Source organism: Lepus europaeus, chromosome 10 (genome assembly GCF_033115175.1).
Source record: "Lepus europaeus isolate LE1 chromosome 10, mLepTim1.pri, whole genome shotgun sequence".
Lineage (NCBI taxonomy): Eukaryota > Metazoa > Chordata > Mammalia > Lagomorpha > Leporidae > Lepus > Lepus europaeus.
Window position 1 is genome coordinate 2,845,500 of NC_084836.1, and position 21,862 is coordinate 2,867,361.

The 21,862-nt window shown below is 51.4% G+C and overlaps 2 protein-coding genes across 3 annotated transcripts in view; one reads left to right on the forward strand and one right to left on the reverse strand.

Annotated features, from left to right (window-relative positions):
* Positions 1-21,862, reverse strand: part of LOC133768259 (tetratricopeptide repeat protein 38) — a 50,875-nt gene that overhangs the window by 19,238 nt on the left and 9,775 nt on the right. For both annotated transcript variants that reach the window (XM_062202671.1, XM_062202672.1), the window contains exons 3-4: positions 1,051-1,165; positions 512-645 (exon numbers count right to left, since the gene is read on the reverse strand). In XM_062202671.1, coding sequence (XP_062058655.1) covers positions 512-544 — 33 coding nt within the window. In that variant the 5' untranslated portion in view covers positions 545-645; positions 1,051-1,165. The remainder of the gene's footprint in view (positions 1-511; positions 646-1,050; positions 1,166-21,862) is intronic.
* Positions 10,255-17,061, forward strand: LOC133767461 (polycystin family receptor for egg jelly-like). Its single transcript, XM_062201864.1, has 2 exons — positions 10,255-14,751; positions 14,788-17,061. Exons 1-2 carry the CDS (start codon positions 10,255-10,257, stop codon positions 17,059-17,061), a joined length of 6,771 nt encoding a protein of 2,256 aa, XP_062057848.1.

A 21,862-nucleotide genomic window follows, 5' to 3' on the forward strand; every position in this document is an offset into this window, starting at 1 on the left:
AGGCCTCAAGGTGGTCAGACCCGGTCACAGGAAGGGCAGTGTCGGCCAGGGGCACACAGTCCAGAGACTCCCTGGGCAGAGGGAATGCCCTTTAGCCTGTCCAGAGGGCCCAGCATGGGACTTGGGTGGCTGTGGGCCAGCTGCCTGTGCCCTCTGACCTCAATCTTGCTCATCTGCAGGGTGGGCTCAGGCTCCTGCCCTGGGCGGAGCTGAAAGAGACCCTCCCTGTCACTGGTTGTCCCCTCTGTACCCGGTCGCGCCCAGGTACTGGGGTCTTCCCCAAGTCCGAGAGCCGCCCGGGGTCTCCCTCGGTGCGGTCCCTTCCTCCCTTCCTGGGTGCAGCCCGTGCTGGCGCCCAGGGTCGCTGCCAGGCCCCACAGGATCCGCCGGCCGGCGCCGGCGCGGCTTGACCTCGGGTCACTCTCAAGCTCGAATTCACATCACCCGACGCCGGGCCACCCTGGCTCAGTGAGAAATCAGGGACACCCGACTGCGGGAGGCTTCTGCGTACCTGGCAATCGCGCAGCTGCGAGGACGCGGCCATGCTGCACTGGCTCAGGCTACAGGCGCCGCCGCGGCCTTTCTGGGAGGGGGCGGAGCGCGGAGGGGGCGGGGTCAGTACGTCTGGGCGGGTCCGGCCGGAGGCTACCAGAAGGTGGGAGGGGTTCCTTAGGCAAACTTTGGTGAGAGGCGCTGTTCAAGCCAGCCCTGCCTCCCCCGTTGGACTTGGACCTTCCGCAGTCCTACTGGCAGACTCCCCTCTGCTGGGGGCCCTCGGGGGAGGTGGCTGCAGTCGGAGTTCCTTGAGAGTAAAGGGGGTCCTAGACCTCTTCCCCTCTGCCCCTGGCCCTTTGCTCCCCCAGTTTAATGCACACCCCCTCCCCCGCGAGCAGCAGTCCAGTGAGGAGTGCGAGCGTGGGGTGCTGTGTGCAGCTGGACGTCCTGTTGCTGATGGACTTCTTGGGTTAGTTTCCACTCTCAGAAATACTGCGCTAAAACCTTCCTGTTGGCCTGAAATTCTAAACTCCTTACAAGGAAACAGGAGCGCACCTTCCTGATCTTGAGTGTGGCTGTGGATCCTCAGACGTCACACCTAGAGGATGAGCGACGACAGAAGGAGCAGACGGACTTCATCAGATTTTAAGCCTTGCTTCCTCCCAGGGCGCTGTCAGCAAAGTGAGAAGAAAAGGTGCAGAACGGCAGCAAGATTTGCATCCAGGACGTATCCCCAACTCTACAACTCAGCACCACGGCGACAGCCGGCCCGACTAAGCTGGGCCAGCGACTGGGACCGACAGAGGAACTCGTTCTGTGTTGTGCTTTGTGGGTCTGTCCATATCGCTGTTAAAGGCAGCCAGTTTCAAAGGGCCACCTGCTGTGTGCCTGCATTTACGTGAACCATACCAAGTAGCCCATAGCACAGACAGTAGGCTGAGAGCCAGGGCTGGGCTCGGTGGTGGGGGGAGATGCTGGCGGGCGTGGGGTTTCCTTCTGCGATGATGAAAATGGTTTACAACCAGATAGAGCTTCAGTGTGGTGGCACAGCAGAGTGAGCCACCGCTTGGGACACCCGCATCCCATATCGGAGTGTTGGGTCGACTCCTGGCTACCTTAGCCTCCCCGGTCCCTGTGGGTGACCAGGTGGAGTTGCAGGCTCCTGGCTTCATGTGACACCCATGGCTATTGCAGAATTGAGGAGGGAATCAGCAGTGTGATGGTCTCTCTCTCCCCTGCCTTTCAAATAGATACATCTATTTTTTAAAAAATATTTATTTTGTTTATTTGAAAGTGTTACACAGAGAGAGGAGAGGCAGAGAGAGAGGTCTTCCATGCTATGGTTCACTCCCCAGTTGGCCGCAAAGGCTGGAGCTGCGCCGATCCAAAGCCAAGAGCCAGGAGCTTCCTCCAGGTCTCCCACGTGGGTGCAGGGGCCCAAGGACTTGGGCCATCTTCCACTGCTTTCCCAGGCCACAGCAGAGAGCTGCATTGGAAGTGGAGTAGCCATGTCTCGAACCAGTGCACATATGGGATGCCAGTGCTTCAGGCCAGGGCGTTAACCTGCTGTGGCACAGCACCAGCCTCACATCTATTTTTTTTAAGAACTAGATAGATGTGATGGTGGCCACATATTATGGATATACTTAACACCACTGTGCTGTACACGTCTAAGTAGTTAAATTTGTCAACAAAAAATACTAAATGAGTTTTTGTTGCCTGCTCCCCAATTCTGCACTTGAGGAAAGTGCCTCACTGCTCTCCCTGGCCCCACACTCCCCCCTGCCCAGTATAAACCAGAGCCACCACTTTGGGAAGCACTGGTGGTCTCTGGCAGGCATAGTGAAGATGGCAGCTGCCAAGTCTCTGACATCCCACTTCTGCAGGGCCGAGAAGACCCAAAAGGCCAAGAACAAAACTGTAGGTGAAAGGAAGCCTTCCCCATGCCCGGTAAGGGGTGAGGTTACCCTGGCAGGTGCTGCCTGGCAGGGAGAGTCGCTTTGAGGGAGCTGCCAGGAGCCATATAGCACTTTGCCTTTCCTTCCCCTCTCCCTGCTGAGAAGCAAAGCCTTCTTGGTAGGCCTGGACTTGTGCCCCTGCAAGGCCTTGGCCCAGAAGCTGGTGTGCCCTGGTGGCATGGCCCTGAGATACTAGCGGGAGCCAGGCTGGGTGTGGAAGGCCACACCCTCAGCTGCCCAGAGCAAAGGGCACCTGTGTTCCCTTTGGCCTAGGACCAGTTCAGGGTGTTCTGCAGGGTGGTGAGCTTTGGGACGTGGACTAAAGGATCTGCAAACCCAGGGCTAAGGACGTCTAAGTGATGGACCATAGGTGAGGCTCTCAGTGAGACCCTCAGAGTGGGCCCCAAGGAAGAGTCAGCTTAGCTTCCCAGTGCAAACAACCAGAGGGCACCAGGAAGGAGTGTCCTGCCTTTCCCTCTTGCCCATTCACTTGTACCCTGGGAGTCAGAGGTGGCTGGGGAGAGGGCAGGGCCAGAGCCGAGGGGGCAGAAGTCAATGAGAAGGCCAGCAGAGCTTGACCGCTACATGGACCCTAACATCTTCATCATTGGGAAGAAAAAAAGAAAGAGAAAAAGTCATTTTTAAGTTGAAGAACAAAAAGCGCACTTTTTATCCAAGGGCTGCTAAAGAACCAGCCTCTCCCGGGAATGTGAGCAGGCAGGGGGCGGGGAGGGACGATGTCCACTCTCTGTCTTCAGATTCGAGATCCAGGAGGGAGCGAGCAGCAGGGTGCTTGGAAAACTAACAGGAGAAAAATAGAAACAACAACCTTGCAAACATCAGTAGCATGGGCAAGTTCTAGTGTAGGAAACCGTGGCTGTAAAGATGGAAGCATAGACAAGTGTAATATCATGGCATTATGGGACTTCAGTAATGTGGTGAGGAAATGCAAGGGAAAAATAAACCCCGCGGCTGAGTTAATGGCTTCACGGGGAGGCGGGCTGGGGGTGAGGGTAGGGGAGGTTCTCCTGACGGGACTCGGGGCTTTCAACTGCATTGGAGCTGCTGGGCTTGTGTAGCTGAGTTGGATCTCTTTTTACACATTTTAGGCATTTCACAATCAAGCAGACGTAGCCTTCATCCCCCTTGTCCTTTGGCTTTTGCCCACTGAAGCACAGAACTCACCCGGGGAGTTGGACGATGCTGTCCCCATGTCCTTTCTCCCTCCTGTCCCCCTCTGCCCCCTCCACTCAAACCTGTCCACACCCAGCAACTGATGCTGCTCTTCTCCAGGACACTGAAGACCTCTCTGTTCCCAAACTCAGCAGCTGCCTCTCCCCCGGCACCCCCACTACCTCAGCCGCAGCTGACAGAGCTGGCCAGGCCTTCTCTGAACACCTTCTCTTGCATGGCAGGCCACCCCACCCTCCCACCCCATGCCCCTCCTGTGTCTCCACCCTGGCTTGTCCTTTATGTCCTGGAAGACTCAGGAGCCCACACCTCCATCAGGGCCCCCTCCCCATCCGACTTCTGACAACCCCAACCCAAGTCTTTACCCAGGCCACGGGAATGCTTCAGCTCTCTCCTGGGCCTCTCATAGCGGCCAGAACAGACCCACCTGATTGAAACAGGGTGAATCCCCTACAGGCAGACCTCAAGGTCCGAGCGGCAATCCCATGGCAAGCTCAGCACTTGGCTGAACGGTTTGGGCCCCCACCCTAGCTACCCTGTAGCTTGGCCACTCCTCCTGCATGTGCTGTGAATCTAGGACCTCCGTACCACTTCAGTGAAATCCCAGACCATCCTCACTAAGGAGGGTGGCAGTCCTTAGCATGTCCATCTGCCACCCCCTCAGCTATTAGTAGTTTCAACATTCTCTTTCCTTTACCCTTAAACCTTGTCCTCAGTTTTATTCCACACTGGGGACAGGGTCACAAACTCAAACAGAGTCAATTCCAGCTCATGTTCTGCCAGCACCATGGCCTGTCCCCTCTATTTCTCTGGACCCTCCTAACTGCTCACCTGTACCCTGCTTCCCACAGGGCAGTATCATGCTTGTCAAATGAAAATCAGATCAGGCCGTCTCCCTGCTCAAAGCCCCCGAAGGCTTCCCACCACACGAGAGAGAATAGTGAAATGTATGGGGTCCAGCATTGTGGCCCAGTGGTTTAAGTCTCCTCCCGCGACACCAGCATCCCCTATGGGCAAATGGTTCGAGTCCTGGCCATTCCACTTCTGATCCAGTTCCCTGCTAATGGCCTGGGAAAAGCAGTGGAAGATGGCCCAAGTGCTTGGACCCCTGCCACCCACACGGGAGACCTGGAACAAGCTCTTGGCTTTGGCCTGGCACAGCCCCGGCAATTGCAGCCATCTTGGTGAAGATCTTAAGAGAGAGAGATCTAAGTCTCTCTCTCTCTCCTCTGTCTCTCCCACTCCCCTTATAACTCTGAATTTCAAATAAACAAATTTAAAAAAATGTGGAATGGCTGACACTAAATGAATTAATGGGAGGATGAAAGTAAAGAAAATTAGTGGTGAAAATGAGAAAACAGGGGGCCAGCCCTGTGGCTTAGTAGGTTAAGCCTCTGTCTAAGGCACCAGCCTCCCATATGGGCGCCAATTCAAGCCCCGGTTGCTCCACTTCAGACCATGCTCCCTACTAATGGCATGGAAAAGCAGGGGAAGATGGCCGAAGAGCATGGGATTCTGCACCCATGTGGGAGACCTGGAAGAAACTACTGGATCCTGGCTTCAGATCTGCCCAGCTCTGGTCGTGTGGCTATTTGAGGAATTAACCAGAGATGTAAGACCTCTCTGTCTATTCCTTTGTCTGTAATTCTGCCCCTCAAATAAATAAATCTGAAAGAAAGAAAGGAAGGTAGGAAGAAAACAACTAGGGGCTAGCACAGTGGTGCAGTGGGTTAAGCCCCGACCTGCAGCCCCAGCATCCTATACTGGTGCTGCTTCAAGGCCTGGCTGCTCCACTTCAGATTCAGCTCCCTGTTATTGTGGTTGGGAAAGCAAAGGAAGATGGCCCTAGTCCTTGGGTCCCTGTGCCCATCTGGAGTACCTGGAAGAAACTCCTGGCTTCTGGCTTTGGCCAGGCCTTTCTCCAGTCATTGCAGCCATTTGGGGGCTGAAACAGCAGATGGAAGAGCTCTCTTTGCCTTTCAAATAAATAAACCTTTAAAAAATAAGAAATTAAAATTAAAATTTAAAAAATCAAGCAGTAAGCAGTAGACATAAACCTAAGCCTATCAATCATTATTTTACTTTTTTTCTTCTTTTTAAGATTTATTTTCTTTATTTGAAAGACAGAAATACAGAAAGAGGTATAGCAAGAGAGAGAGAAAGAGATCCTCCATTCTGTTGGTTTATTCCGCAAATGGCCACAAAGGCCAGACCTGAAGCAATCTGAAGCCAGGAGCCATGAGCTTCTTCCAGGTCTCCCACGCAAGTGCAGGGGCCCAAGCATTTAGGCCATCTTCTACTGCTTTCCCAGGCCATAGCAGAGAGCTGGATCAGAAGAGAGCTGGGACTCAAACTGGCACCCATACATGATCCTGGTGCTGCAGATCAGGCCCAATCATTATTTTATTTTATTTATTTATTTTTTGACAGGCAGAGTGGACAGTGAGAGAGAGATAGAGAGAAAGGTCTTCCTTTGAGGTTGGTTCACCCTCCAATGGCTGCCGCGGTAGGCACGCTGCGGCTGGCGCACCGCGCTGATCCGATGGCAGGAGCCAGGTGCTTATCCTGGTTTCCCATGGGGTGCAGGGCCCAAGGACTTGGGCCATCCTCCACTGCACTCCCTGGCCACGGCAGAGAACTGGCCTGGAAGAGGGGCAACCGGGACAGGATCGGTGCCCCGACCGGGACTAGAACCCGGTGTACCGGCGCCGCAAGGCGGAGGATTAGCCTAGTGAGCCGCGGCGCCGGCCACTTTATTTTATTTTTTTAAAACCAAAGCCAGGCCAGCGCTGTGGCTTAACAGGCTAATCCTCTACCTTGCGGCGCCGGCACACCAGGTTCTAGTCCCGGTCGGGGTGCCGGATTCTATCCCAGTTGCCCCTCTTCCAGGCCAGCTCTCTGCTATGGCCCAGGAAGGCAGTGGAGGATGGCCCAAGTGTTTGGGCCCTGCACCCGCATGGGAGACCAGGAGAAGCACCTGGCTCCTGGCTTCGGATCAGCAGAGATGCGCCGGCCGCAGCGGCCATTGGAGGGTGAACCAACGGCAAAAAGGAAGACCTTTCTCTCTGTCTCTCTCTCTCACTATCCACTCTGTCAAAAAAAAAAAAAAACAAACAAACAAAAAACAAACAAACAAAAAAAAAAACACAAAGCCAGTTATTTATTTATTTATTTTGACAGATAGAGTTACAGAGAGAGAGAGAGAGAGAGAGAGATATCTTCCTTCAGTTGGTTTACTCCCCAAATGGCTGCAATGCCTGGAGCTATGCTGATCTGAAACCAGGAGCCAGGTGCCTCTTCCCGGTCTCCCATGTGGGTGCAGGGGCCCAAGCACTTGGACAATCCTCTACTGCCCTCCCAGGCCACAGCAGAGAGCTGGACTGGAAAAGGAGCAACCGGGACTAGAACTGGCGCCCATATGGGATGCCAGTGCCATAGGCGGAGGATTAAGCTAGTGCACCACAGTACCGGCTTAAATGCTGGTGCTATAAATACTCAAAAGGTTGACTGGGAGAAAAACTAAACCTCTATTAAAATAGCGTTGCCAGGGTCGGCGCCGTGGCTCACTTGGTTAATCGTCTGCCTGCGGTGCTGGCATCCCATATGGGTACCAAGTTCTAGTCCCAGTTGCTCCTCTTCCAGTCCAGCTCTCTTCGATGAACCAGGAAGGCAGTAGAGGATGGCCCAAGTGCTTGGGCCCCTGCACCAGCATGGGAGACCAGGAGGAAGCACCTGGCTCCTGGCTTTGGATCAGTAGCTCCGGCTGTAGTGGCCATTTTGGGGGTGAACCAATCAATGGAAGGAAGACCTTTTTCTCTATCTCACGCTCTCACTGTCTAACTCTATCAGTCAAATAAAAAAAAAAAACATAATAATGTTGTCCACAAAAGACCACTTTAAATGTAAAGGCATGTTGGAAGTAAAAGAATGAATATATATATATATATATTAAGTAAAAGAATGAATATATATGTGTATATATATATATGAATGTGTGTGTGTGTGTACATAAATATATCTCCAATGTAACCAGAATGCATAAGAGAGCAAGTATGGCTCTTTTACCATCTGGTAAAAAAGATTTTGCAAAGCCGGTGCCGCGGCTCACTAGGCTAATCTTCCGCCTTGCGGCACCGGCACACCGGGTTCTAGTCCCAGTCGGGGCACCGATCCTGTCCCGGTTGCCCCTCTTCCAGGCCAGCTCTCTGCTGTGGCCAGGGAGTGCAGTAGAGGATGGCCCAAGTTCTTGGGCCCTGCACCCCATGGGAGACCAGGATAAGCACCTGGCTCCTATCAGAACAGCGAGGTCTGGCGGCCATTGGAGGGTGAACCAACGGCAAAAAGGAAGACCTTTCTCTCTGTCTCCCTCTACTGTCCACTCTGCCTGTCAAAAACAAACAAACAAACAAACAAACAAACCAGATAATTTAAAAAAAAAGATTTTGCAACTGAGATTGTTATCAGAGATATAAATAATTAAAGAAATTCACTAGGAAAACATAACCACAAATATGTTACAAATAACAGAGCCCCAAAGATGCAGCAAAAATGGACAGGACTAAAGAACAAAGGAGACACCTTCACAATCATAGCAAGAGACCAGCCTGTCAGCAAATAATAGAAAAAACCCAGAAAAGACGGAGTCTGAGAAACACGACCAGCTACCTCACCTAACGGAACCCTCCAATTTATAACATACAAGCACACTTCAAAAAGGTCTCGGAGGGCAGGTGTTTGGCCTAGTGGTTAAGACCCCCACACTCTGGTAAGAGTGCCTAGGTTTGAGTCCTGCCTTGAGCTCTTGACTCCAGAGTCCAGTGCAGACACTGGGGGGCAAGAGTGATGGCTCACGTGGTTGGGTTCCTGCCACCCATGTGGGACACCTGGGTTGAGTCTCCAATTCCAGCCAATGAGGGCATTTGGGAAGTGAACCAGTGGATAGGGACTGTCTCTAATAAATACAGTTGTTTTTTTTTAAGATTTATTTTATTATATTTGAAAGACAAAGTTACAGAGAGTGAGACAGAGAGAAAGGTCTTCCATCTGCTGTTTCACTCCCGAGAGGGCCCGCTCGAGCTGCGCTGATCTGAAGCCAGGAGCCAGGAACTTCTTTTGGGCCTCCTATGTGGGTGCAGAGGCCCAAGGACTTGGGCCCTCTTGTACTGCTTTCCCAGGCCACAGCAGAGAGCTGGATCCAAAGAGGAGCAGCTAGGACTAGAACCGGAGCCCATATGGGATGCTGGCACTTCAGGCCAGGGCGTTAATGTGCTGCACCACAGCGTGAGCACCATAAATACAGTTTTTAAAAACATGTCTTTGGGCCGGCGCCATGGCTCACTTGGCTAATCCATGCCTGTGGCGCCAGCACCCCGGGTTATAGTCCTGGTTGGGGCACCGGATTCTGTCCTGGTTGCTCCTCTTCCAGTCCAGGTCTCTGCTGTAGCCTGGGAAGGCAGTGGAGGATGGCCCAAGGGCTTGGGCCCTGCACCCGCAGGGAAACCAGGAGGAAGGACCTGGCTCCTGGCTTCAGATCAGTGCAGCGCTGGCCTTAGCAGCAATTTGGGGGGTGAACCAATGGAAGGAAGACCTTTCTCTTTGTCTCTCTCTCTCTCACTGTCTAACTCTGCCTATCAAAAAACAAAAAAACATTTCTTTGAATGGCTTTAAACTTAAAAAGTGTCAACATTTCTGAAGAATTCAAATGTGCATTGTCCATGAACTTCCTGAAACCCCTTCTTACCAGCAAAGCTAGAATCAACATGAATGATGTGAGCCTTCACCCTTAGAGACCAGAAGAGGAGGAGCACAGTAAACCTGAGTCTGACCTCACAGCCCCTCTGATTTCCAGTTTCCTCACTGGTTTGCACCGGTGAAACCAGTCTGTCAAAGCCAGAACAAAGAGGCCCCTTCAGTAATGAGGCTTAATCTAGCTGGGAACCCTGCCTGAGCTAGAAAGCAAGTGTGGTCACGAAAGAGACATGAAGACTTGCGCTGATTCGTCGGGAGCCGAGCAGGCCTGGTGCCAGGTGGCTGGAGCACCTGTGCGCTCTCAGGAGTGTGGGCCCCGAGAGGGCGCTTCTTTCTGCCTTGAGTCAGGGCCAAACGGCGGGAAAGGGAGCCTGGAAGCCGGAATGAGCTCCTCACACAGCAAACGCTGTTCTTGAGGACCTCCTCCAAGCTTTCCAGGGGTACAAACGCCAGTCACGTCCTCTCCGCAGCTTCCTGCGTCTCAAGAAGCCCCCCCCCCCAGCTGCTCTCCCTCTGCTCTGTTCCCTAAAAACTGCCTTCATCTTCATCTGCCTCCCACTTCCCAGGGACCCCGGGTTCACGCTCGGTGCGACGCTGGGAGTGGGAAACCGCGCAGGGGGCTTCTATTCATGGGTCCACACTTCGTGGGAACAGAGAGGTGGGGTCTCCCACCCGCTGGACCACCAAGGCCCTGCCCCTTTGGTAGAGACCCGCGCTGCCCCGGGACCTCTGGAGACCCAGGCGCCTGCGCGGGCTCCTTGTTCCCAGGACCCCCTCCGCAACTGGGACCCCTCGGCGCCCGACCGCGCGAGCCCCTGGCCGTTGGGCCACCCCGCGACCATCAGCTCCCAAGGGCGGCGCCATGCGGGCTGGGCCAGCGGTCCTCCTCCTCGGCCTGGGCCTGGGCCTGGGCGGCCTCCCACCGGCTCCGGCTCCGGCTCCGGCTCCGCGCCAGTCCAGCACCACCGGCCCCGGGTGGCCGGCCCCGCCGTGCGGCGACCTCCTCAGAGGCGCCCCGAGTCTGAGCGACCGCGGAGGCCTCGCCCGCCTCCGCCTGCGACGCCTCCCTGCCCCTGGGGGCGGCGCCCTCCTGAGCGGCAGCCGCGGCCTCGACTTCTCCTGTGCCCGGGGGCGCGCGGCCGCGCCTGGCTGGTACCGCCTCAGCGTGCGGGTCCGGCTCCGCGCCCGTCGCCGCCTGCAGGGACTCGCGGCGCCGGCGCACGTCGACCTGCACCTGGCGGCGCCCGGGGGCCGCCTGGCCCTGGCCTGGTTCCTGTTGCTGCCGCTGCCGCTGAGGCGCCCGCTGGGGCCCCTGGCCTGGACCTTCCAGCTGGGGCTGCTGGGGCCTGGGGACGCCCGCCCGGCCCGCCACGCCGCCCGGGCCCAGCGCTTTAAGCCTCGCTTCCTGCCTGCGCTGCCGCGCCCCTACACCGGCTTTGTGGCGCAAACGCGGTATCCCGTGAATTCGTCCAACCAAAGCGCCATGGAGTCTTCCGTGTCCTGTCAGACGGCTCCCTGCGTAATCCATGAGGTGAGGATCAACAGGAACGCAGGTGTTACTGCTGTGCGCTTGACCAGGAGTGAAGGGGACGCCCTCAACGCCACCGTCAACATGCACTGCCCAATCTTCCAAACCCTCACCCAAAGATGGCTGGTGTTCTCGGTGCCCGCGGTGGGCGATGTGCCCGACTGGAATCAGCCTTTGGATGTGCGTCACTTGCCAATAGGAAGCCGCCTGAATATCATCCACATCCCCCCTGCATCCCTATCTTGGGGGGAGTACTTGTTTAATTTCTCAGTGACCATCCTAACACGGGATCCCACAGTTCCTCAGCTCTATGACTCGGACTCCATCTATGTCTCGATAGTGCGAAGCCCCCTGGTCGCAGTTCTTGGTGGAGATGCCAACATCACAGCTAATTATACAGATGAGGTGATTCTGGATGGAAGCATGTCCTCTGACCCGGAAGAAAACAACAAATTGCAGGGGCTCCGTTTTATCTGGTACTGTACCACAAATAAAAAAAACTACGAAGGAGATCAGATACAAGTGGCAAGCAAGGACGTGTGTCACCCGGACCAGGCTGATCTGAGGTGGCCACAGGCTTCTAACCCTGTGCTAACCCTTTCCCCAGGAACGCTTCAAGGGGGCCGTGCATATTTCTTCAGAATGGCGGTACAGAAGGGTGGCCGAAGAGCATTTTCGGATAAAACGGTAAATGTGCTCCAGAGACCACCTCCTTTAGCACACATTTCATGTATTGAGAATTGTGGCAGCAAGTTAATTGTATCAGATCGGTTTTCTTTGTACCTAAATTGCACGGACTGTGTAAGCAGTGATTTCTATAACTGGTCAATTGTGTCTGAGTCAGGAGCTGAGATGCCACTTGATTGGGCGGGGCAAACTGTAACAGGGAGAAATGGTGCTTATTTGTCTGCAAAAGCTTTTGCTTTCAGTCATCTTTTGGAAGGGAATTACTGGGTTTCTGTGCAAGTAACGAGTTGGGGTGGGAAGACCCTGGAATTCAAGCATCCCATTATTCTTAACCGTAGCCCTCAAATAGGAGAATGCACAGTGAACCCAGCTAAAGGAATTGCATTTGTTACTAAATTTGTTGTCCGGTGTAGCAATTTCACAGATAAGCACATCCCTCTTACATATAAAATAATAGTTTCTGATTTGAACGGCATTGCAGAAATCAGTTCAGTAAAAGAGAACACCTTGGGGCCCATCTTGCACTTTGGGAGGGACTTTACCACACCCCCTTCCTTTCTCCCTGTTGGTATGTCAGCTGATGGTTACAAATTGAAGATATTTGTTCAGGTTTATGACTCTCTAGGAGCTTTTTCTCAGGTGACTTTGGGTGCCACTGTAGAGCCTCCTACTAGTAAAAACTCATCCAAGATGGTGTTGGATCAGTTACTCAATTCTGCCATGGGACCAAATTCATCACTATCTGTTCTGCTTCGAGACCAGAAATTTTTATTCGCAGGTTACTTAATGTATGTAGTGGGTTCCATTTTGAATAATATGAAAACCGAATTAAATCTCTTGGGTGACAAAGCCAGGCTCCGAGAACACCTTGTCAATCAGTCTTCCATTCTCCCAGTGAGCACTTTGGAGGAAATCAACCAGGTAGTCGTGACTGTTACCAAATTAACCCAGAAAGCCTCTGAATTCACTCGAACTGCCCAGAAAAGTGCCACAGTGAGGATGTGGCAAGCAAATCAAGGCCTACAAGAGTATCAACGGAAAGATAAACATTTTCGCTCTGAACAAATAGAAATCATAGGCACTGGAATATTAACAAGTTTGTCTAATATTCTGAAACAGATTGCTCATCACGAAGTAGTGGAAGATCCTTTCCACCTAGCAGAATCACTGGCAGACACTGTACTGGCTTGTAAGGTGCCAGGTAATGAAACTGCAATGAAGAGCGCCAGCATTAACATGTTTTTGGAGAAAGCTGAGAAGCAGAATGTGACCCAGGTCTTCAGAAACAAGAAAGACTGCCCAAACTGTTTTCAGGCAACACTCAATGGGAGCACAGTTCCTGGTCTGCCCGCAAAGGCTGTAGTTTCTACAATGTTTTGTGAGTTTGCAGACGACCCCTTCCCTTGGTTACATTATCCAGAAAAAATTTCAACCCAGGTGGTTGGTTTCAGAATGTGGGGAGCCGCCGAAAATGGGGACGCGATAGAGATCACACCCAGTGTAGTGGAAGTGTACCTCAACAGGAAAAACTTGACTTTTGCAGCTTTTAATCTCACAGTGGGACCCGCGGAGGTCAGCGAGTCCTTGAAGAAGACGACAGGGGGGTTTAGCTTTGAAGTGGACCACAGAGAAGTTACGGAGGTGCTGGTCCACATTGTGACAGAAGTGACTGTGTTGTTCAAGGTGCTGGTGTATGCAGGCAGTCGGGTCACCCCCACTGGTCTGGTCACAACCTTCCTCGTGCCTTATGACATCCCTCCAATTGCCAACCAGAGTGACCAGTTTGACCCTGACTGTGCAGTTAAGGAGGCCCGCGTGATCTGCCTCCCAGCGTCCCTGCTGCAAGTCATAGCTCAGCATAGCCAGTCGCCCACATGTGCCATAATCATGATGCTGGAGGCACCTCGTTTCGTCCAGAAGCCCAATGACAAGCTTGTGAAAATTTCTCTTTTCAGTGCCCACTGCCTGGGTATGTACCAGATCCAGAGTGACTGGAGAGAAGATTACTGTAGCCTCGGTGAGAGGACTACCTGGCAGAGAGTGCACTGTGTCTGCAAGAAAATGGGGAGGACCAAGCGGCACCTGAGGATAAGTGAGCTAGCCAACACTGACCTGCGTACTCACTTCCTGACATCCGAGGTCATTGTGATCCCTAATCCTGTAGATCTACGGTTAAAGAACATCAAGAAAATTACCCAAAACCCTGTGACCCTTTTCACTGTGCTTTTTATTTTGCTCATATATATCATCCTAGCTTTCTGGGCCCTACACAGGGATGAAATGGATGAATATCTTCGAGACCATATCATAATTCTACCTGATAATGATCCTTATGACAAAATATGCTACCTGGTCACTGTTTTTACAGGAAGTCGATGGGGATCTGGAACCAGGTCCAATGTCTTTATTCAGCTTATCGGAACAGAGGGTGCCAGTACTACACATTGTTTAAGCCACCCCAATTTTACCACTCTGTACCGGGGAAGCATCAACACTTTCCTTCTAACAACAAAAAGTGACCTGGGGGACATCCATTCCATTCGTGTCTGGCACAACAATGAAGGTGTATCACCTAGTTGGTATTTAAGTCGAATCAAGGTGGAAAATCTGTTCAGCAAACACATCTGGCTTTTCATGTGCCGCAAGTGGTTTTCTATTGACACTGGTATGGACAGGACATTTCAGGTTACACAACCAGACCAGCCTCTTAGAAAAAGGGACTTCTTCTTGATTGATATTTCTAAGAGGTTAGGGGAAGACCACTTGTGGTTCTCTATTTTTGCTGGTGTTGCTTCTAAGTCATTCAACAGGCTCCAAAAATTGTCCTGTTGTTTAACATTGTTGCTAAGCACTCTCCTTTGCAATATTATGTTCTTTAATCTAAATGAAGAGGATGAAACAGAGTCAAAAGAGTTGCACTACCTCAGATCAATGGCAATAGGGATTGAAAGTGCCCTAATTACAGTCCCTGTACAATTATTAATAACTTTTTTGTTCACGCATTCTCAGAAGAAACATCAAGTGGATCTAGATAAGGTAGCTCCTCGCAAGCATCCTATTATGTCAGAAGAGAGTGGATACTGGGATGATCGTTTGAACAAGTGGCATGCTCATGAGGCTGCTGAGGAAAGCTCCAAGAAGCCTGTTAAGCTTGCTTCTCAGGCAAAGTCATCTCCCCAGGGAAAGCTCAAATCCCAGGGGAAGCTGGCACCTCCCAAGGTTTCTGAGAAGGCAACCTTGAAATCTGTATCCAGGCATGAGAAAGAAGGAACCAAGGCCTCAGGGATCCACACAGCCAACAGAAATTTCAGTAACAAAAATGTAGCAGAAAATCAAGATGTTCATAAAGGAGCACCTTCTTCCCAACAAGATCATAAGTCCCTTAAAAAAAAGTCACAAATTGTCCTGCCTTGGTGGTGTGTTTACATAGCATGGTTCTTGGTGTTTGCCACTTCCAGCATATCTGCCTTCTTTATCATCTTCTATGGACTGACTTATGGCTACAACAAGTCGAAAGAATGGCTCTTTGCCTCTTTTTGTTCATTTTTTGAATCCATTTTTGTGGAACAGCCATCTAAAATTATACTGGTGTCAGGAGTCCGAACAAATAAGCCCAAGTATTGTAAAAACATCCCGTGGTCCACCAAGTATCGTTACAGTCAGATCAGGCTCACCAGGACAAGGATGAATCCAGATGAGAGGAAGAAACTGCACCAGCACATCGTTAAAATCCAAGGGTCCAGGATGTACCAACCCCTCACAGAAGATGAAATCAGAATATTCCAAAGGAAGAAGAGGATCAAGAGGAGGGCCTTCCTGTTTCTGAGTTACATCCTCATCCACTTTATCTTCCTAGTCCTTCTGTTGCTGCTCATTGTCCTGCTGCGTCACACCGACAGCTTCTACTACAACCAGTTTATTCGTGATCGCTTCTCTGTGGACCTGGCTTCTGTGACGAAGCTGGAGGACATCTACAGGTGGCTCGAGAGCATGCTGGTGCCTTTGTTCCACAATGACCAGAATCCAACATTTCTTCTTGACAGCTCATCCAAAATCCTTGGCCTTCCACTCATGAGGCAAGTGAGAGCAAAATCCGGTGAGAAGATGTGTCTGCCTGCCGCAAACTTCGTGCAGAACAGCAACATAAAAGAAATCCGTTGTCGCCCCCAATACGGCGTTGACCCAGAAGACACAAAAAACTATTCTAGCTTTTGGAATGAAGTGACCAAGCGGCAGACAGGCAAGAACGCCACTGGGTTTACTTACAAGCCGCAGGGAAAGCGATGGGTGTACTATTCCTATGGGCTGTTACATACCTATGGAGGAGGGGGCTATGCGTTCTACTTTTTCCCATCAGAGCAGCTGTTTAATTCCACAGTGAGGCTCAGAGAACTCCAAGGAAGCAGGTGGCTTGATGAGAAGACGTGGGCTGTGGTTTTGGAACTAACGACTTTTAATCCCGATGTGAACCTGTTCTGTAGCATTTCTGTCCTGTTTGAGGTCTCTCAGTTAGGAGTCGTCAACACGAGCATATCTATGCACTCGTTCTCACTTGCTGATTTTGACTGGAAAACTTCAGCAGAAATTTACTTGTATGTGGCCATTCTCATTTTTTTCTTAGCCTATATTATTGACGAAGTCTACGTCATTACACAAGAAAGAGCCTCCTACGTGCAAAGTGTGTACAATCTGCTCAACCTGGCTTTAAAATGCATCTTTACTGTGTTGATTGTGCTGTTTCTTAGGAAGCATTTCTTGGCCACGGCTGTGACTCAGTTCTACTTGTCGAACCCCGAAGACTTCATTCCCTTTCATGCGGTTTCTCAAGTAGATCACACTATGAGGATAATTTTGGCTTTCCTGTTATTTCTGACAATTTTGAAGACCCTCAGATATTCCAGAGCCTTCTATGACGTACGCCTGGCTCAGAAGGCCATCCAGATCGCACTTCCCGGCATCTGCCTCGTGGCACTTTTGGTTTCCATTTATTTCTTTATGTACATGGCTTTTGGTTACCTCATATTCGGTCAGCACGAATGGAATTACAGTCACTTGATTCATGCCACTCAGACAATATACTCCTACTGCATCTCAGCTTTTCAAAACACTGAGTTTTCCCATAACCGGGTTCTTGGGGTCCTGTTCCTCTCATCTTTCATGCTGGTGATCATCTGCATCTTGATCAAGTTATTCCAGGCAGTGATCCTGTCTGCTTATGAAGAAATGAAGCAGCCAGTATATGAGGAACCATCAGATGAAGTGGAAGCTATGACCTACCTGTGTCGCAGGCTGAGGACTATGTGTGGCTTAATGACCCCCAAATCGACAGCCAAAGATGAGCCTGAGTTCTTCACCGACATGCTATATGGGCAGCCTGAGAAGAAGAGCTGGCGGTACTTGGGGCTTAAGACCAGAAACATCAATGGGAAGAAGCGGGTATACCTCGTGGTTTGACTAATGCGGTTTCAAGAGGCACCGACAAAGACTTTCTCCCCATATGTTGAGCTTGTGGGATCAAGTGGATTAAGGAATATTTAGTTACTGCTCATGCTCTTGACCTAACTCCTTTACTCTGAATTCCTTTTACAATTGGAAGAATCCCCACACTTGGCCTCTGCTTTGGGAACATGAAGCAGCATGTGGTGTAGCATCTGGAGAGAGAGGAAGAATACTCATGGGAGTCTTGGATTCGCTTCTGTTTTGAGTGGAGTTCCATGACTCTTGGTATAGGGCAATCCTCCTTTATTTGGAGGCTGAAGCAGTATAGATGAGGTAGAACCACTGCTTTTGAGACCAGATTTTGGGGAGAGAGCTAATGTGGGCCTTCTGTAGACCTGGCCAGTGTGGACCAAGCTCCATCCAGTGGCTTCTATGTTTGAACCTGGCTGCTTGATCTAGCCATGGAAGTCCTCTTAGAGGACCATGGTTGTAGAGCCTCTGTTCTTCCAGTCCTGCCTGGTCCGCTCTAGAGGGGCCTTGAGGGGAGTCCCAAGGCTTATGTTTTCAATTAAGAACGCAGGGTTGGGTGTCAGGTCAGAATTCCAAAGCTTCCCTTTCACTCCCCCAGGCTACTGCAAGTTAAAGTAAACTTCAGAGCTATGGTACTTGTGAAACAGCAAAAGGTTTCTATGGGTTCATACTGAGATACAGTAAATGTTGCATATGTAATAGTTTGTGCATTTGGGTATTTGTGGCATGGCAGATCATTTAGGAATAAAGAAAATATGGTTGATCGTTTAAGAGATAAAAGGGTTAGCTGCTGTTTTATTTTCACTCAGAAAGTAGTTCTGAGTTACTTCAAGGTTTATAGGAATTAAAGATGAGATTTCTTCTGTGAGACTTGCAGTGATTCTGCATGAGGTGCAGTGTACACATGCCTCCTGTCTGCAGAGCTGGTACAGAAAGAAGACAAGTCTCCAAACATTGGACAGCTGCTCTTTTCCCCAGGGGTACCAGTCATCCCGTGTGGCACTGGCTTGGCCATGGCAGGCCCAGCTACATAGCACAGAACACTTCCCATCCTTCCTTTCATAGAACCCAGGCAGCCTCTCATCTTCACTGCAGTTAGCAGCTGTCAGGTCCCATCTGGATGTCCTCACGGCTCTGTGGGGAAGTCACAGAGTGACCTGGTCCCTGCTGGCCCACAGGTTCTTCATTATACAGCTCCTTTCTGTAACAAGACTTCGCACAGATGGAGAAAAAGAGTAAACTTGGGGCCAAAGGATTCACAGAACAAATGGGTTGAAAGTCAGGTGCAAGCACAGCTAAACAGGCCTGCCTTTGGGATGCTACTGACAAGGAGGCAGACTCTTGTGGTCAGTGGCTGGGTGTACCCTGGCACTCTCCCCTACTTCAGAAATCACCTAAAGTCTCTGACCCTCTACAAGGGCATAAATTTGCTCAAGGTTACAACAGTTGGCTTCCCTTCCCAGGAAGGAAGCACGAAGTGTTGAGGGAGAAGGAGCCCCACCTAGGAGGCCAGCTAGCATATCGATGGGGAGCTGTGCAGCACTTGAGAGTTCCTGAAGAGGAAGGGAGGCTCAGGTCATAAACACGTGCCCACGTGGGCAGTTGCAGCCAGAGAGGCTCCAGGGAACTGCTGAGGCCCAGTGATTGAGAGAAGCCAGGAAGGGGACCAGGACAAGCTCTGATGACTGTCCAGAGAAAACCGGGGTACCAGCTGAGAGGCTACCCGAGTGAGTCTGGACATTCAACTTCTTGGTGAAATGGAAATATGTCCAAGTTAACAAGATTTTTCCTATGCACATGAGAAACCAGGGGAGTATCAGAGTTTGTCTTCTAACCTGAGAAAGCAATGACAAGTATTTAGGCAGTTTAAAAACACAGAGATGCTAAGACAGATCACAATGGAGGCTTCTTTGGAGGGCCATTTTCACATATAGGCAGCAGTCTCTGAAAGTTCAGAAAGACTTTGTTCGCACTATACTTCTATGGACAGGACAGGTATATTCCAGAATTCCTTACTCTCTTACAGTAACTCCCCACCCCCACCCCCTGCTACTATTAGCAATTCTGTTATTTCAGATTTAACCTGCGGCCTATTGTTTTCAGTGTGGATCTGCAGTGGCCAGATAATTGTCTCTACTGAATTTATTAATGGCCCCTGCAGTTCCAAGACAGACTTCTCCCCAGTGGAAAAAAATCCATAGCCCATTTGGATGGGAGCAAGCTGGATGGTCCCGAAGGCACAGGTGAAAACCCATTGCTGCTGGGCTGAGGGCCTCCAGCTGGTAGGAGCAGGCACAAGGCAAAGCCAGGACCGCTGGCCTCAGCATTTGAGGCCTGACCCCACAGGTGCAAAAGTGGGAACCGCTCAGGGCTGCGGTTCAGAAGGAGGCTGGCGTGGCTGTAACCAGGACCTAGGCTCAGGTGAAAGCTGGCTGGAGGGAAGTCCACGGGGGTGGATGGAGGCATTCCCGGTTTGAGTTGAGGGTTGTAGGTGGATGCTGGGTGAAAGGTCCTAAGGTTGCACAGCTTCATTAAGATTTTAAGGGAGGACAGGTCTTGCTTTAACCCACCTTGTCCTAATGGAGAAGACAGGCAGCAGGTGCACTTCAGCACCAGGGGCGGTGCTGGACCTACAAGTTGGTCAGGAATCTGGAGCAACCTTGCTCCATAGAATGCAGTGGAAAATGGAAGGAAGGTGAGCATCCTGAGAGGCCAGAACAGCAGGCCACTTCCACCTGGGCCTGTCCCTGGACGGGCACAAATGGAAAAGCAGCCACCCAGAATCACAGCACCCAGGCCTTCCCAGCGCAGGGTGACATCCTGAGGGGACCCGCAGTGACTGAAGGAGTCTGTCCACGGCGAATTCTGGTTGGAGTCTGGCCCGTGAAGTCCCGGGTCTGGGAATCGAGGGGCAGGGCCCTAGAAGCACTCTGGGTCACGGAGTCATGTCGTAAGGGGGAGGTGAGTGGGAGCAGCAGCAGGGGCGAGGGTTTTCCTAAGGGACCTGTTCCCTTACGGGCATCTGCGGTCCTCATGACCTCTGGGGATGAGGGGCCTGACAGACACCATTGGAAAGGCCTGGCACCGTGGATTGTGAGGACTGTGAAGCCAAGGTGCCAGGAGGGGACAGCACATGGCCAGGGTGTGGCTGCTGCCCCCTGCCCCATCCTGGGACTGAGCCTGCAGGCCGGCAACTTCCCCCAGAGGCCTCAGTGAAGGCCGCGTCCATGCACACCCAGAATGGGATTTCAGTGTTTTTAGAAGTCGTCTGTAGCCTGTCTTCCAGGGTGGGCACGAGACGCTGTCCAGCACGCTCCACTTCCCAAAGGGGAGGTCGCTGGGTTCGAGGCCCCCCCAGTGAAGTTGTGCACGGTAAAAGTTTTTGAGAGGAACGAAGAGGGCAGGGAAGGAACAGGGCAGTCTGCGAAACCATAGCTTTCCTTGAACCCCTCAGATGGTTGAGGCACAGGGTGACCACTTAGCCAGTAATTAGGGAGACAGACACTTTATAGAAACCATGATGAGCAGGGGTAGAGGGCGGGGGCATGCGAGCAGGAAGTATTCAGGCAAAAGTCATAATGAAATGCTGGTACCACATATACCCGGGGGCCTACGGGGAGGGTGCGACCTAGAGCAGGAGGTGGCTGCCTTTCCACTATGCTGCATCATTTTCCCTAGGGGAAAATACCACAAGCGACTGAGCAGGTGGGCAGGGAATCCTGGCACCCTCTGGGCATAGGAGGAATCACTGTAGCTGGGGACTGAGAAAGAACCCAGAAGAGAGGCAGGAAACTGGGCAGAGACCATAGCACCAGGGGTCTCCTGTAAGTGGGGCTAGGGTAGGATTCTCGAGGAAGCTTGATACTGTCACTGGACTGGGACAACAAGGGACGTACAAGCAGACAACGAGTCGCTAGCAGCTGCAACCCAGTCCTCAAGCTGAGGTGGGAGCAGAGACTGAACAGCACCCTCTGGTCACACAGGTAGTGCTAGTGCAGATGGAAGCCAGCCGTGCCCTGAGGCTGACCCTCCTTAGCACTTGGATTGAGCCTGTGCCCTCAGCCAGTCAGCCCAGACAGGCACGCCCTTGAGAGCTTCCACTGTTTTGTGAAGGATGCGCAGCTTTCAGCCCATACTGAGCCGTACAAAAAGAAAAAGCTCCATCAAGAAGATCAGAACAGCAGAAACCCTGTGACCCACACTGGAACTATCTGACAGGCAGTTTGATATAAGCATGATTGATAAATGACAAGCCCTAGAGGAAAACCTACAGCATGCATAAGCCGATGGGAATTTCAGCAGAGAAGGAGACTAGTCAGTGGAAATGCTAGTAATAAAAAATACAGAGAAACTGAATGCCTTGAAAGAACACACCGGTTGATTTGACAAGCGGGCGGTAGCAGGGGAGAAATGAACTTGAAGATAGGGCATTAGGAATTACAAGTAAAACACAAAGAGAAAAGAGTGTGAAAACTATAAGCCCATACAGAGCACTCAAGAATGTGGAGCCATGCCAAACAGGGCAACAGGTTTGCCACTGGAATCTCAATAGAAGAGAAAAAGATACTGAAATTTTCCTAATGAATGAAAGATACTGAAGTATGGATCATAGACTTTGCTAAAAGTAGCACAATCAGGATAACTTTGTAAGAGAAACAAAGCCCCACATATGTGAGGGTACCTCAGAAAGCTTGTGGAGAAAACGCATTTCAATTTGAGACAGAGAAACAGTGAGATGCTGATTCATTCCCCCAAAGGCCTATAATGGTCAGGGCTGGACTGGGCC

Bases quoted from the DNA above. Each gene is read 5' to 3' on its own strand.
- LOC133767461 (XM_062201864.1), top strand. From the start codon at position 10,255: ATGCGGGCTGGGCCAGCGGTCCTCCTCCTCGGCCTGGGCCTGGGCCTG. The intron at 14,752-14,787 runs GTTAAGCTTGCT...TCATCTCCCCAG, and splicing joins AGGAAAGCTCCAAGAAGCCT to GGAAAGCTCAAATCCCAGGG.